We start from the raw sequence: 16,784 nt of genomic DNA on the forward strand, positions 1-16,784 counted from the left end.
TTTGTTTACTATCAGTCAATTTCTAATCTTTTCCAGACTCAAATTTTTCACCCTAAAGAACTCTAGCGACATCGAGGGGAAGGCAGAGATGGGAATAAAGGCACTAAATGTTTTGAGAGTTGCTTTTGGCTCATGGATTCCTCCACGGATGCTTTTATTTGTTGTGTGTGGTTTAAAAACCGTCTGTTATGAAGCATCGTCAGCTTTCGGAAATAACTTTTATAATAGAACTTGAAAAGTAAACTTTGTGTTACCGTGTATGAACAGTGCTGTAGAAGTAAAGATCTACTCCATTTAATTTGAATTAACAAACCATCTCAACGTAGTAACAGCAAATAACTAAAATTCATCAAACCCAAACATTAATTATTCCCTTGAGAGACTTTGGGTAATATTTGCATTGTTGTACTCACAACTTTCCAATAAAACTAAGTTTAGAACCTTTTTCTTTAGATATAATGTGTTATGAACTTATTAATCACTGATTGTAAAGAGTTCAGAAAATCAAGTCAAGCCATCAACACTTTATCAAGTGTGGAAAATATCGAATGATTGCTGAACATTTGTCTCCATTTGAGGCGATGGCCGAGGTTTTTCCTTTCATTCGAAGGAAATAGTGACAGCTAATTTGAGCTGAAGCTCCATACATTTGCTGCACAAACAAACTAATGAGAGGTTAATTAAATTGTAATGCCCTCCCCTTCATAAAAATCCAACTGCAGCTGTAATGAGAATAAAAACCTGGGTAGGAAACCAAAAACAAAATGCACAAGAACAGTAAGAGCATGCACACTCTACATAAAAACATACAGAATCCGATTTAAACCAAAAACCTTTTTGCTCTGCAGACATCCCAGTCAAAATACACAATAAAATATAAAGGTTTTGAATATTTGACAACAATAACTGAAAATCTGTTTCAAAGTGTGGAACATTTGACATTTTTATGATGCCTGCTGTTATTTAGCGCAGCATCAATGCAAAGTGTCCATGAACTTACTGATCCTCACTCTTCCTCACAAAGGTGAAACCTCAGAAACACTTAACAAACACAGCTGGAACTTTAATAGAATGTTTGCTTCTGATTCAAGGTGAAGCAAATGTCAGAGTATTCAAGTGCCATTCCCCTAAAATACAGCAGGGGGCGACATTCTTGGCTTGTACATACTTGCTCTCCTTTTCACCTTATTTAATATCACCCACATATATATCCTAACCTCAACATATATTAAAAAATAAAACGCACAAAAAATGGCAACATGGCCTGATGTTCAAAATGTGCATCCCATAAACTACAAGTATCATAGATAAACATCAAGCCTGACTTGAAAACAGCCCCCAAGACTAATCCAAACCAAGAAGACTTCAATTTGAAATCTCTTGCTTTTTTTTTTAATTTGCCATTTTTTAAATATTTTAAAGACGGAAAAAAAATTTTTTTTTTCTCTATATGACCAACTTTAAAGAATACCAGAATTTGTTTTTTCCTTAATAAATACATTTTTTGTGACTTTAAACTGAATTTAAACTGAATTTAAATGTACTCAGTCACTAGTTACTCAGTTACTAAACATTAAAAGTCTGGAAAAGGTGGAACAGCTCAGGAGCAGATCTCCATATATTCACACCAGCACAGGTCTATAAGTCTGAATTTTGCCACTTTAATGAAGTCAAAAATATCTGCCTTCCCCTGAGGGGCGTTGTCAATTAAAATGATCTCAATAAAGGTTATGACGCATCACTGGGGTCTTCGCTGTCAAATGGCTGGCACTTTGTAACGTAATGGCCACCAGCTCAAGCTTTGTGTCTACAATTCTAATACTCTCACGTCTCTGCTACATGTTTCATAAAGAAACCGAAAAGAACGACTCAAGCGTGCAAATGAAAATAAAAATAAGTGACTTTTATTTTGTAAAACTACTATCCAAAAAACGTTTCTCCTCGATTATTGATGATCAGAGTATCACTGACTGCGCTCATGTTCCTGTGACTGTGTCTTAGAGGCTAATAAGTCCGCTGTGATAGGCAGTGCTGGGAATGTGTATGCTCAAGGGCCACACAACATTCTGGGTTATTAACACTTGACAGTGCTGCTGTCTGGCCTGAGGGAATGTTGCCGAGGGAACAGCGTTAAAGCCGTGGGATTGGCTCGGCTGCCTGGGACACTGTCACCTGATTTCTGTTTGAAATGCAATTCACAGCGAGCTCCCAGAACCATCCTGCAGCCTGGGGAGCCCGGCAGGTTGGTGAGGACATAAATACATTTGTGATTCCCAGGAAAAAAAAGTGTTTTCTTCCTTGAGCATTTTCTGTATTTTACATTTGTGTTTAAGGCTGACGGGCGCTCTCACCATTTTCGTTGTTGCGGTCCTGCACCAGGTGCTGGTACACGGAGTCGGGCACCTCTGACTGGCGGTAGTACCATTTCACATTCATCAGCAGATGGTCCCGTTTGCTCTGAAACACAGACACAGAGAGTATGAGCAATTTTCCGCACAAAGATGAGGATTGTGTTGTTTGATTGCGACGTCACAAACTGGTCTTTTGCCAATTACTTTGCTGTGCAGATGCACAGTTTATGACTCACAGAGTGAGGCCAAAACCCTGCAGAGAGATTAAGTCAATTAAAAAGGGATTGTGGGCATTTACAGACTTAATAAAGTAAACAGTGGGATAGACATTGTTTAAGAAAAAAAAAAAGAGACTCAATGAAATTCTAGGTTCATCTTTAATTTTGTTAGATCCAGATGATGTATTCATGTCCCATTCACGCATAGAACAGCATTTCTTTTGAGGGTTTTGAATTAAGGATTTATTTGCTGCCACCCACTGGTCTTTTAATGAAGTGCGTGTCCAAAAAAAAACAAAAAAACCTTGAAGTTCTTCAGATGATCAGAGAGTGGCAGCACTGAGGTAAGAACGGGGCATTTCAAAGCTGGGAAAACCAAAAAGAGAATACAAGGAAAAACTTTAACCAATGAGCTGACTGATGGAAAGGGGAAAACACTTATTTTCCTCATTTTAACATATCCAATTTACCACTTAACTAGTGTGAAAGGACACTAAAGGGACCGGCTTAGTTGGCTCACTTCTACAGACATGTGTGCTCTTTATTTTTTAAGGATTCAGCTGCACTGCACCAGACACCTGCACCACCCTGACAACATCTGTGGAGGACGAGGAAATGAGCATGTGAGGAATGTGTAAGGGAAAACAGGCAACAGTAATCGGAGACGAGCGGTTTAACATTGCTCCTCTTTAGACTCCAGAGTGTGTGTGCATGTTTTGGTGCATAAAGGAACATGAGGTCACAGGGAAAGATATTGAAAGAGTACATTGTTGTGTCACTGGGGAGGAGACTGAGCACACGCAGCCAAGCAAATCACTCAAAATCCTACCTCTGCTATTCCCATTCTTCTCCCTCCCTTCACCTTTTTTTTGTCAGTCCATACACCAGCTTTCTATTTTCATTTCCCAGTCCTTCCCTTTACTCAAACGAGAGCGTTGGGGGGTGAGTGAGTGTGGAATGGAGCCTGGATGTGTTAAACAACAGCTGGCAGGCAGTCAGTCAGCTCCGCTCGGTGCTGTGGATGATTACAGGAGCATGCATGCAACATCACACAACCACACACGCTCCTCAACGGAGAGCTCTGCTGATGGACTGAGACAAGGACCCCCGAGCAGACATACTGTGTGTGAAGAAATGTGTGCAATGACATCATGCTCCTCCCCCTCCCTCCCAACAGTCATCTCACCCACTCCAACCACTTGTCTGTCTAATGTGCTATTTTGCCTTCTAGATGAACACCAAAGCAGAACGAGCGTTTCTCTCACGCTCATACTAGCAAATCACCTGAACATTTGATTTTTCTGTCTGTAAATTCACTGAACCAAACTGATTTTTTAGAAAAGATCATTATGAGGCTGCAGTGTTTGAAACTAGGAACAGCGGAGACCAAATGTTGCTTCAACAATCCATCTTCTTCAACACGGAGCCGCTCCGAAGCAGTTGGCTGTGATGAAGCTCACAGCAGCGTTAAGTCCTCTCAGGCAAAAGAGGGAGGGAAAAGGAGAGAAACATATGGAGCACGTAGTGGGAGTTAAGCACAGCTTTCAATTATCACAATTCTATAAACATGCGGGGTGAAAAAAAGTACTAGGTAACGGGGAGAAAATGGAAAAATGATAGACAGCTCACACGAAATACGAAAGAAAATGTTGTATTGTGCGAAGCCTCACAAGGAAAATAACAGAGAGAGCATGCCAGAAGCATGATGGTAGACTGATTAAAGATGTTTTATTCAGACTGTGGAAAGCCAAGCAGCACTGAGCCTCGCATAATGTCTAACATTTTTGTTTGTCCCGCCAGAGGCCAAACACGGCTCTGTCCTTCCCTTACTGGGACTCTAAACACCAGGTAGTGTACATGGCAGACAGGCCAAAAGACGCCTTCTAAAGACCAGACGAGAAGAGGAAAACTGCAGTCAGAAGAGGTTGAATTAGGGTTCAAGTGGTGAGATCATTACCACTACTGAGCCTTCACACCAGGACAGTCTGTCTGACTCAGTTCCACAGGGCGAATGCCAAACTATTTCACATCTCCTTGTAGTTTGGTTTGGTTTCACACGTTGCCCCTTTGAGAGCAAAACCAAGCTGCCTGAAACCATCACAGTTACAACAGATGCTGGTTTGGGGGCAGTACTGCTCAAAAATAAACCGCAACCAGCCAGAAATCAAGTATAAAGACAGTCCTCCTAATACAAATCTGACCACTACATATTGACAAGCACATGCCCCTGATCACTACCCGATGTAAACATTTACCAACTTCTATTATTATTCAGACTTCGCTGGATTCACAGTGTGACTGACAGGCTCCAACTTCCACAAATCTAATTTATTTCTCCTCTTTTGGTCGGAATTTCTGTATACAAAGAAGGATTTTTCGCTAAAGTTCAGATGAACTTTTATCAGGGTTGTGTGTCTTTCCCTCTCACAAGATTCCAGACATCTCGAGACATGGTCCAGGAATGTGGCAATTACAGCGCTAAATTATTTTTTTTAACAGAGAAGGTTTTTTTTTTTGTTAACTGGCACATTTTATATTAAGCATCAAAAACAAAATGTCTGAAGCTACATTCACATCGCCATTAGCAACCACTTTCAATTAAAAAAAAAAAGTCTATGAGAACGTACATTAAAGCGCGTTTCGCGCTTTAATGTACGTTCTCATAGTTTTTTTTTTCCGTGTGAAAATAAACCAAACTTTTATAACAATTTTCAGGCTCTAGATACAAAATATGTGGCCATTTAAATGTGCATTAAAAGTCAACCTAGGTCCAACTTGTGCTAGCTAACAGTAGAAAAAGAAAAAGAAGAAGCCCCTCCCTGCTTGTTCAATATGAACACCGTAATGCTAAACGATCATATGTGATGCGCGTCACATGCCTGGTGTGAGCATAGCTTAAAGGACTTGACGGCTCCTAACATTAGAACCTGCCATATTGGATCTTTGAGACTGTTTTGTTCTTTGTGCTTCCAAAAAGGGTTTCCTATTAATTTGGTGCTGTGAAATAAATCATGTTTATGCCCACAACGCACACCCCTGAATGTGGTTCACCTTCAGCCAGTTGGAATGGAGAAGCAAGCTTGTGATTGGAGATCTTTTTGTTTGCATCACATGTACATAAAAAGGCAAAGACAGTAGAAACAGAACAGGAGGAAAAACCGGCAATATTCCCCAGAAACCAATCATTTACTTTCCGATCAATTTGATACATTTTTCACCAACATAATGTTGTTCATTTCTGTGGTTTTTAACTGATACTGCTGCTACTCGTATAACTACATCGATTTTTCGGTACGTATCTGAATCCTTTACATCGCTACTTTTTACATTCGCCAAATGAAGCCGACCTACATCCTCAGACTGGAAGGAGCCTAAAATTACAACCAGCCCTCCTGCTTTACTGAAACCTTCAGGGTACAAAGCCGTCTTCATTCATGAGGTGATATAAACCTAAGAGTGGTGTTTTGGGAATGAACACAATGCCATCTCTTTCCTCCAAATGGCCTGAGGCAAATCTCGAGGCATCAGACAGGTTAAAATACGAGGCAAATATTTAAATGTATTTCTCAACAATACACTATTTTTTCCCTCCCGACTGCTCAATGCATTCATCTACTTGAGAAGTAGCAGAGAAAGGGCATAAAGGCGGAGAGTCAGTTAAATCTGTATCTGACAAGTTAAAGGTGGCCGGCCCCTTGGGTCTATAATAGCTGTGCAGCTTGCTTTGTGTTGCTGCATGCATGTGCAGTCAACTCTAGAGAAGGGGGGCCCTGTGTACATCCACAATACTACAGGGATTGGAAGCAGGAGCTGCTACAAAGGGCAGGCTTCCTTCTACACACAGACGGGTAGAGTACCAGTGCGGTTATTTAAGGGGAGTATTCTGTGAATGTATACACTTAAAAAAAAGGACAGGGTGAGGGATTAGTAGTCTGTTCTCAGCAAGAAGAGAATAAAATCAATATGCCACTTTACAATGTCAAACGAATTTCGCCGCTGAAACCGATCGCTTCTCGCATTTCTGTTTAGGGCAGCAGCCGCAGCAAACTTTCTCTCGTGTCTGTTAACACCGGCCTTTTATAATGTAGTCACTCACTTGGTAGTCGGGAAACAACGTTAAAGTCCCATTCCAAACCCCTTTTGATGTGTTGTAAAAGCGTTCTCAGTTGTCCTTAGATTATGTTTATGCTGTTGGTAACCAAAATTTAAAATAAAAAAAACTGCATTGTTCCCTAGAACATAGTTTCTGCAGATCAGTGGTAGTTCATTTGAAATTTGCCTCCGAGTTGCCTGCACTCGGTTCCCATCATGCCTTTATGTACACTCACTCCAGCTGGCTTATAGCCCCTCACAACCCCAACCTAGCATTACTGGTGCAACAAACATGGCGAGCAATATTGGAGCTATCCAGCCGTACAGTAATGAGCAAAATGTAGACGTTCATGGATCTATTTGTCTGCAAGTGGAACGTATCAGAATGGAGCGGAACAGGGAGCTTGAGGCCTGCCGATAATAGATTTTATGTGACAACTACAAGATTTTTCAAACAGCATTATCCCGTCTGCTCCTGATTCACCATGACTTGAACAAAGAAAAACTTAATTTTCAATATATGTCCTTCATCAAGGGAAAAAATGTTGTTAAACACACCAAAAACAAAATATTTATTAGAGGGAGTCTTTAAAATGTGGCCACTCGTTCGGTAGTGGGGGAACAACATTAACAACCTGCGACTCTCAAACTCTGTGCCCTTTTCCTCTCCTCCTCTGTGAAAGTAAACCAAGTTTGGTCTTTAAACACCGCCAGAGCCTCCAGCTCCCACATGACAGCCCAAGCAGTGCACCTTGTTAACAGGAAACCCCTGTTTATTTTCTCTGCTTTTTAAACACTCTCTTCTTCCTCAGCCAACCCCGTTAGTGGCCCACTCCACCCCCCACTTCCTCTCACTGGGGACAACGCAGACCAGGATCTATGACTTCCTTTAGGAGGTGAAAAGGAGACGTTAGGAATCAGAGGCAGATCTCAAACGTACAAAGGAGATGGTGGAGAATGAGGGAGGGGAAAAGGGAGAGGTTAGGAAAGCGGCAGCTCAGCATTAGAAAGGAATGTACAGCAATTCAGCCAGGTTAGCAGCAAACTGCTTCGTTTGTCAATGTTTCGGGGGCAGAGGAGCCCTTGGGTCTGGCAGATCCGGGTTGAAGGCAGTGTGACATTGACACGAGGGCTGTACGTGGAACCGGGGCGAGGCAGAGTGTGGGAATGCTCACCTTGCTTGTCACAAGGACAGAGCGAGCACAACCAAGAACAAAAGACTGATTGTGGCATTCTGTGGCAAAGATGGGATCTGGGAGGACTAATCTGCTGCTCTGACAAGATAAGATTAGAGAGGTGAGGCAGGAAGAGCTGGCTTGAGAGATCACACACACATATTTGCATTAGCAAAAGCCCACATGCACACGCAGAGAAAGATGATAGATTTGATTGGAGAGGGGTTTTCGCCCCGCTTTCTTTCCGCGTTTTTCATTCAGTCGCCTCCACCGAGCCAGAGATTCCTGCCAGCACTCAATAAGCACTTCCATCTGGACGACAGAACGCACACATACTAAAACCTGCACGCGCGTTTGATGCCGGTGAGGTAAAGGATTTTCTGTGTTCATGCAATCTTTAACATTTCTGATAGGGGAATAAGGAGGGAGTTCAAACGTAATGCCTTCATGCTGTGTGAACACACAGAGATACACACAAATAACAGCCTTTCCCAATGAGCACCACTATTCGTCTCCTGACCCTGCAGAGGAACGAACAGGGCAGGCCAGGCCTCTGCCGTCAGAGGAAGGAGAAAGGATCTCTAAATCCAACTGTCAGAGCCAGCAGAAACAAGATCGGGCCTCATAGCTTGTGGGTTTTACACAGAGTTGCTTGGAGGAAGGTTTGTCTCGAAAGTCTGCCTCACTACGGAACATATAATAACACTCAACAAATGGTGATCACAGTGTTTGTGAGAAGGAACGGTGCAAAGCCAGCTCCCCTGCCCAGCAGCAGAGACAAATGAACAGTGTGGGAGGGAGGAGTGAGGTAAGTCCCAGCTGCAAAGGCGATGCTGGCAGGACCTTGGTGCCGTGGGTGTCATCCTCTCTCTGCTTCCATTTGGCTTGACCTGTTTGGATTTTAAATTGGCACCTTCTGCTCTGGACCCATCTGTCAGCCTCGCTCTATATAGGATTAGGAATGAGTTAATTCAGACTGAGAGGATAGGTTACAATGTTTTCCCATCTCTTAAAAAAACGCAACGATCCCCGCTTTAAAATGAACCTACTTCTCTGTTTAATCAAACCAATAGCACACTCATAAATGTCAGAGGCACAGCTTATTCGGCTGTGGGCAAATTAATAACAGCAATAGATTTAAGAACGTTATGAGGTCCTCTTTATTCTAGCAGCAGGAAATTAGAATAAAAAAAACTAGACAGTAGTCATGTGGCACTCACAGATGATCCTAATTAAGGCATCGAGGCTAAAGGCTGATGGAGGATTCAAGCAACAAGAGAGGCTCTTTACACAGAACAGTCACAAGCATCACACATGACCACCCAAACAGAGATGTACCATCCAGAACACTGTGACCATCAATTCTGGCTACGAGGAACGCGACCATACTCAGTAGAGCACAACAATGTCAGAGGGTGAGAGAAAGTGAGGACTGAGAACGCCAGTGTTACCTCCACGCTTCATAAAACTGCTAAGCTCTGTCCAACTACAATGTTTGTCTTTGCCTCCAACACACGTCTGCTCCACTACAGTTTCAGCCAAGGAACTCAAATCAGGCTAAGTGGTAACAGAGATCTGCATTATCTTAGCAAAAAAGAATCCAGCTTCAAAAACTGGAGTTGATTTGTTCAAGTCAATGCAGAACGGACACTTTACATGAGTATAGCATTGTCTGGTTCAAATTCATTTTTCGCGATACGGACGCCGCCATGTTGGAACCAGAAATAGTCAGTAAGCAGTGATTGGTCGAAGTCGGTCTGAGTTGACGTTTCTATGGCAACCACCCTCGTCAATCAGGAGTGAGCTGGTTGGAAGACCACTCTTCACACTTGAGAGCAGATTTGGAAGTATCTGTCAATCAAATGTTTTAAATGTTCTACTTGGGGGGGGGGGGGTAGGCACAACCTACTTTTATTGAGTCATCTGACTGGACAGCTGAATAACTTGAGCAACAGAAAAATATGTTGGAAAAAAAGAGGATTAGCATGAACATGTTAGAATAAGGGGTAGCAGAGCAAGAATGATTATTCTGACAAATATAATGAGTAATATATAGTTTTTTCTTAATAGAAGTCAATGGGATTTTGGCTCCAAAAGGAGCTAGTGGGTACTTCCTGATTGGAACAGTTGGGGGGAGGGGTAACTCAGTCCAGTTCTCACGCACAGTCAGTAGACTTTACTCAGGTTGCTGTAAAAGGCAGAAAAAGCAGCCATTACTGCTTTCAGTCTTACTTTGAAACTTCACACCCATCTTACTGAGGTCAGCATATGTGCCAACGAACGTGTTTGTGAACGCCAGAATTGCGAAAGTTTTTTTCTGTTTTTTTTTTTTTTTAACATTACTTTGTGAACCATGTCTTCTATGTTTGACAACAGGAGGACAGATGGAGGGCTTTTAAACATCGTTTCAACGACAGCAGTATAGCTAAAATGGAGGAATGCTAACAGAAAGTGAAAAATGACTGAATATTTGCCTGTGTGTGTTTGAATGTGTCCCATTGTGCGTGCGCTAAGCCAGCTAATCCAGTCGTGGCTGTGCATGTACAGCTATCAGTGACCGTATCCTGATGACGCCCTTAATGTTGCAAACAAAGACAGGAAATGGAAGGCTTGATTAAGGCAGCACTAACCAATGACACACCTGTGTGTAATGGATACGGAAACACACACTCAGACATTTATCCCTCTGAATGGAAAGTCTGTGGAAGAGGTGTATCAGGGAGGTGTTGGAAGACATCAGAATGGTAATGATGGTTGGAAAAGTGTTTTTTATGTATATTTGGTCAGCACAAACAAACACCAAAAGACATGAAGAAATAGTCTAACGAAAACACACTAGGATTTTCTAGCAAACATTGAACCCAGACGCCCAGTGGGGAGAGGAGTGGTGATTGACAGGTTCAATAGTAGAAAATAAGCAGCGAATGTTAATGTCAGACTGCAAAAGCAGGCAGAAACCCACAGACCGTTTGTGATGGCTGTGCTTCCTCTGCTTTGATAGTATCCCGTTCCCCGTCTCTCCCCCACCTCTCTGTCTGAAGGTGACCTCTCGTGTCAGTCAGTCTGCACTGATGACACTGGTCCTATCAGAAATACATCATGTAAGCTGTGTATCAGACAGATGCTGCTCGCACTGAGCGGTGGGTGGTCTGTCAGGCGTGCTTGCCTTGTACAATATGCAAATAATCACATGCAAATTACCTGCCTCTGTGTGCCACAATACATCAGCGTGGATGCAAATGCAACACGCTATCTGATGTGTGTTAGACGATTTAAATGGGCTGCAGGCATTTCACCAGATACAGTTAAATGGGCACTCACTGACATGGGAGCATGAAGGCTGGAGAAGAATGTGATTATTGCTGGTGTACACTTTTACCCAGACAGACACGGGGGCCAGAAGCTTAAAGCAGCCCCCTGCTGTGCTGCAACAAGAGGTATATTGTAGACAACACAGCTGCAATAACAAGACTGGCCCGCTGCTGCAGGGAAATGTGCTGCTTGTTTAGACCAGTGTTTGACAATGAAAAATGAATGAAGTGAGGGCTATGACTAATGTCAGGAAGCAACTATTTATAGTTTAGCTACAATATGCGTAATCAGAGAAGCAAGATCCACAGGGGGAAAAAAGTCTTTACCTCACTCTGTTTATAAACATCTATACATTATAAAATCTACAAAAGAAATATGGCTTTACGAATACAATATAAAGACATTTAATGCGTAAAGGCTTAATGATCTTGGGTTTTAAATATTAAGAAAACATTTTTGCAGCACTCCAACAAAATGATAATTACTTCACGTCCTTTTTGATTCTACTTCAAGAGAGCTTAGAATTAAAATGGCTGCTTGTTAGAAAATCCCCAAAATATGTAGCATAGGGAGAAAATTACGTAAATGGGAGGAAAAAATATAAAGCAAGGCATTCATAAAATGCAGAATGCTATTAATGTTCCATGTAATCAAGGTTAAAACATTTAGTAAAAAATGAAATGGATACACTGCAATAACTGGCCCCTTACAAAGACTGAAACAAACTGTACAGCTGGATTAGTCTATATCGCTCGCCATCTCTGTTGCACCAGTACTATTAGGTTTTGGGTGTGAGGGGCTGTAAGCTAGCAGGAGAGGGTGTAAACAGATGGATGATGGGAAATGGGTGTGGCCTTCCTCCGTGCTAAATGTTCCGCCCACAATTTAGAGGCAAACTCCTGCTGCCCTGCAGAAAACAAGTCCTAAAAATGACTCAGGAAATTTTTTCAAAAACAGCATATTTATACTCAAAGACCACTAGGAATGACAGAAGCAAGAGTTTAAGAAAAAAAACTATAGTCACTAAGACATGTTTTCTCAAACTAGGATTATTGTGCTATTGAAATAAAAATATTTTTCTTGCACGACAGAATTCTTGAAACAACGGTATTTGTATTTTTTTAAGATGTAGTTTTGCAGTGTAGTAAAGAATAGATAAGAGAAATAAATGTAGGACTGGTGCAGTCTGCAAGGTTGTCAAGCAGGCCCTGCTGTGAACCAAAGTACTGCTAAAACACTTCCTAAAAGCAGATTTATTCACATTACACATCCTGTCGTACCATCTGAAAACCTGCTGATGTTGTGGATAATTCAATTGAACTTATTATGCATACTTACATTTATCAAGCATGTGCTATTTTCACAGCATGGTTTCTCGCTGCTGATTAGACAAGCTATAGGACTTTAAAATACAAATATTACAGTAAACAAAGCCATGCTGATCTAGAACAAGTGATTATAAGCATTATGAATAAAACGCACTGGTAATCATTCACACACACACAGTGAAACAGTAGGAGACAAAGAGGTTGAACAGCACACACAAGCATACAACTCCGGCACATCAAAGCATTCTCCACCCATTTATCTGCGTCTCCCTGTAAATCAAAAAAAACGTGCATCGAACATGAATAAATCCACACGCACAGGCTGTGTTTGTTTTGTGCGGGCAAATCGTCCATGACTTGGTAAGAAAAGGTAAAGGATTTGCCGTAGATGAGGGAATTACTCGCCTGAGCTCCCTCTGTAAAGGAGCAGGGGAGGATGAGTTTTTAACAGCAGGAGAGGAAAAATGAAACCGCGTACAGAAAGGTTGTCGCCTCCTTTAGTTGCTGCGTTCTTCTGTGCAAGTCGCATTTCCATTCAATATTACCTCTGATTTGCCCTGTGGGCATAACTGAAAGGTTATGAACACACCAACAGAAACCTGCAGTTTGCTTTAAAAATTATTTACAGTGGTTAAAGGTGAGCACATTTACAGTGGGCTATAAAAGCAAATAGTTCTGGCAAAAATAATAAGCTATATTATAGCATCTGCATGGAAAGAATGAAGGGGAGGGGATGGTAGAATCGTACATGAACATTATCCATGCATCTTAGTGTGACCATCTGGTTTGTTGGGGACTTTCTACTCATTTCGGCACAGTTCTGCTGTCCACCATCACATCCTGTCTCCCAGCTCTAAACGGCCACGCTCAGCCTAACCTCGTCACAGCTTTGAAGTTAAATCAAGCAGAAGGGAGACACAGTTCACCATTACATGCAATCAGCATGAACATGAGATTCATTATTGCACAACAACAAAGAAGCTTAAAGGGAGAGCTGAGTCTGAATTTTAATTGCTTTTTTTTTTGTTAAGCTCCACCTCTGTTGCTGTGTTGTCACTGGTATTCACCTAATTTTTTTATTAGGTGGGGAGTGTTGCATGTGCCGTTTTTTTTTTTCATGGATGTAGTCGGTAGCGTGCTGTAAATTATTTGATCGGTCGATGACAGAGTGATCTATCAAACAATGACTAACTGTGTGTGTAATCCAACAAGGTAGAGTTATTGATGACTCTCTCACACAGCGGGTATCATCGCCATGGCAGCGTATACATTATTATCAAGGAGCCACGCCCCCATCGCAGCCCCAAACCAATGGGCAGCCGGCTGTCAAGCACACAACCCCCAGCATCGTTGGAATGGCTGAAGCAGAGAAGAGAATGCTAAACATGCCACTTCAGATGTGATTGACACAGACTCTCTTGTTTACAGACACCGTAGAGATTTGCATCTTTTTACCGCTGCCCCTCCTCATCCTCTTCTCGCTTCTTTCTTCCCCCCTCCGTGTCCCCTGCTTCTCTCCCACAATCCTCCCTGCTTGTGAAGGCTCTGCATGAAGTGGATATTACCCCACCCTGCTGCTATGATATTGATCAGCCTCCTCCTCTGCCCTCTCCTCCTTTCTCTTCTCTCTTCATAGGCCACTACATTGATTCTTCCTCCCCCTCTGAGCCCGCCAGCTAGGAGTGATTACTCAGGCTGCTCACATACAGTGTAGCAAACACACACAAACAGCGTCTAAGGAAGGGGACGTGAAGCCTTTCTAGGCTATAAAGGCTATAAAGCTCAGTGTCTGCTGCACCGCCTGGTGAAAACACTGCATCCTTTCATTCAAAGGATCAATTGACTGGAAGCTTAAACTGACATATTATCATATTAAATATGGTTGGTGCGCCGTGTTAGCAAATCACGAGCCATCTGGCCGAGGAGTAAACATGCTCCGGTATTTGTACACGGCTGGTGCTTTATAGAGATATAGTCGGGCTTGACAGGCGGAGTCCTGTCTTGTGATTTTATGCAGAAAACAGGCAGAACTCAAAGCAAATCCTCATCCAGGCCAACTCCAGTTGAAACAAAGCTCGCGTAGATAGCGTGAGGAGCAGTTTTTGTTCAGAGTGAGACGGTAATTAATTAACCTGCACTCGTCCATTTCGCAGATAAAAGACAAAAGCCTGTGAAGTAAAGGAGGTTTTGGAGGAGGAGTCCTTACCAGTGAGGCAAAAAAGCAACAAAAAATAAAAAAACAGTGTGGGCTGACACAACAAAAGCAACCACTTATCTCTGTGGAGCATCTATCCAGCAGTGTGAAGCATGAGGCCAGAAATCATACATATTACGCACCCTCAATGCCATTTGGCATTCATGTGGCATTTCAACACGGTGGCAAACAGTTTGCACCTCATTATGTCCAGTTGCTGCTTTTATAATGAGCAAACGCTACAAACAGCAATTCGTACAAGAGAGGGGCTGTTAGACCCGCTCTGATAAGCATAACTGAAACCTCCGAATTAAAGCTAAAGCAAAGTAGATGTTCATGTTGCTCAAGAGGGTTTATGCTAACAGCTACAGTCAGAACTAGGGCTTAGATGGCAAACTGATTTGATTCATGAATCACGATCAACGGTTCAGAGATCAAACCACTATTCCCATTCTTTAATATATTAGGTTTGAACAGTTGCTATATGTATGTCTTTTGACTGAATGTTGAAATATGTGTTTAAACAGTCATTTATACATTTATTTAGGACAAAAGACCAAAATCAATGAAACATAACAGCTATAAACACAAAAATTTTGGAAGAGAGAAATGGTATCTGACGTCACACTCAATAGCCTTTTTGTCAACTTCCTGGTTAACTCCAGCAGTAAACATAACAGAAACATCCCTAGGCTTTTGATCAGTTTACAACAAATCCTAAAAACGTTCTCCGGTTTTTCTATCCTCAAAGTTTTGCTGAGTACAGCTGCAGAAGATGACAAGAAGTAAAGGAAGACACAGCAACGCCTAAATAAAAACGACTAACAGCTTAAAAATAATCTGTCTTCTCATCTAAACTGATTACAGTGTTTTCAACAGACATTTTTTAAATGAACATTTTACAAATGTGTTGATTTCACTGCTTTGTTTGCAGACAAACATCATGATATTTTTGTAATATTCTTAAATTCCTACTTAATACATTTTTTATTCAAATTGTTGACTATTTTTAAAATAAAATAGATTTTTCAGAACTTATTTCATTAAACTGAACTTCAGTCTTATTTTTTTTAATCAACAAATACACGTGATAGCTTTGAAGATTGATTTATTTCAGGCGACTGTAGCTCTCACAGTTTACCCGGAAGTAAAACAACTCTGAAGCTCCGCCTTTCGGTTCTATGTGGGTGCCGCCCATTTCATGATGTCGACCTAGAGCCGTCCTTGGCAGAGTTTCTGCGTTTCATCCACGAAACAAAACATCTGAATTTTTGCTAGATGTGCATTTATGCATATAAAAGGAAAGTGTTTTAGCCAAACAATGTTAGCTCTGCGGGGAAAGTGGGAGTGTGTTAGCCTGGGGTGGGGCGGTGCTGGCTACACAGACTTCCTGGAAGGGGCTGTTCTCACTGGTCTTCTCATGAGAACCTGCTTGTTTTCGTGGATTGGGAGGTTTTTTTTTAAAGGAATGCTCAGAAATGCTTGAAGGGATCAAAAATATCGCTTTGGGGTAGCTTTTCATGAGGAATGAACATTATAATACACCTGAAAGCTGAAAAAGTTGATTTTGTATGATACAGTTCCAGTTGACTTTGAAATCCAATATTATTCTGCAGTCTTAAAACGACAACAGCACTGCTTGATGTGTATTTTAACTACTGTATATCTCTAAAAATCAAATAAGAGATCTTGGCCATCACAAATACTTATAATTGATTTTTCTGGAAAACATTGTGGATATCAGAGTATTTGGATATTTGTTAAAAACCCTTATCAGGACAGAAAGACAAGAGGACACTGAGAGCAGTGAGTAATGACCAATAAGATAAATAAAATCTGATTAAATATCATTATTTGTTGCATTGAGGAGCTAAACTAAATGTTGCCACATCACTTGAGGATGTGAAACCTTTGAAGATGTCATTTTGAGGCTAAAGCAGTGAGCAGAAAAGGTTGTTCAGTTTCAAAAGGCTTGTCACAAGTCTAAAGCTGAAGAGTGTAAACACATGTTTCTCTGCAAGGTGCACACTGAAGAAATGAGCTGTGCGTTTTGTGCAAGTGTGTGTCCCAGCTCTGCGGGGAGGAAAGGGCGAGAGGTCACTGTCGATCCAAGG

The 16,784-nt window shown here is 41.6% G+C and overlaps 1 protein-coding gene across 7 annotated transcripts in view; it reads right to left on the reverse strand.

The window, feature by feature from the left end:
- Positions 1-16,784, reverse strand: part of rere (arginine-glutamic acid dipeptide repeats) — a 145,786-nt gene that overhangs the window by 46,161 nt on the left and 82,841 nt on the right. For all 7 annotated transcript variants that reach the window (XM_023956540.1, XM_023956538.1, XM_023956537.1 and 4 more), the window contains one exon: positions 2,352-2,457. In XM_023956540.1, the coding sequence (XP_023812308.1) occupies positions 2,352-2,457 (106 nt within the window). The remainder of the gene's footprint in view (positions 1-2,351; positions 2,458-16,784) is intronic.

The sequence above is a fragment of the Oryzias latipes genome, chromosome 7, assembly GCF_002234675.1.
Source record: "Oryzias latipes chromosome 7, ASM223467v1".
In the NCBI taxonomy this organism is placed as follows: domain Eukaryota; kingdom Metazoa; phylum Chordata; class Actinopteri; order Beloniformes; family Adrianichthyidae; genus Oryzias; species Oryzias latipes.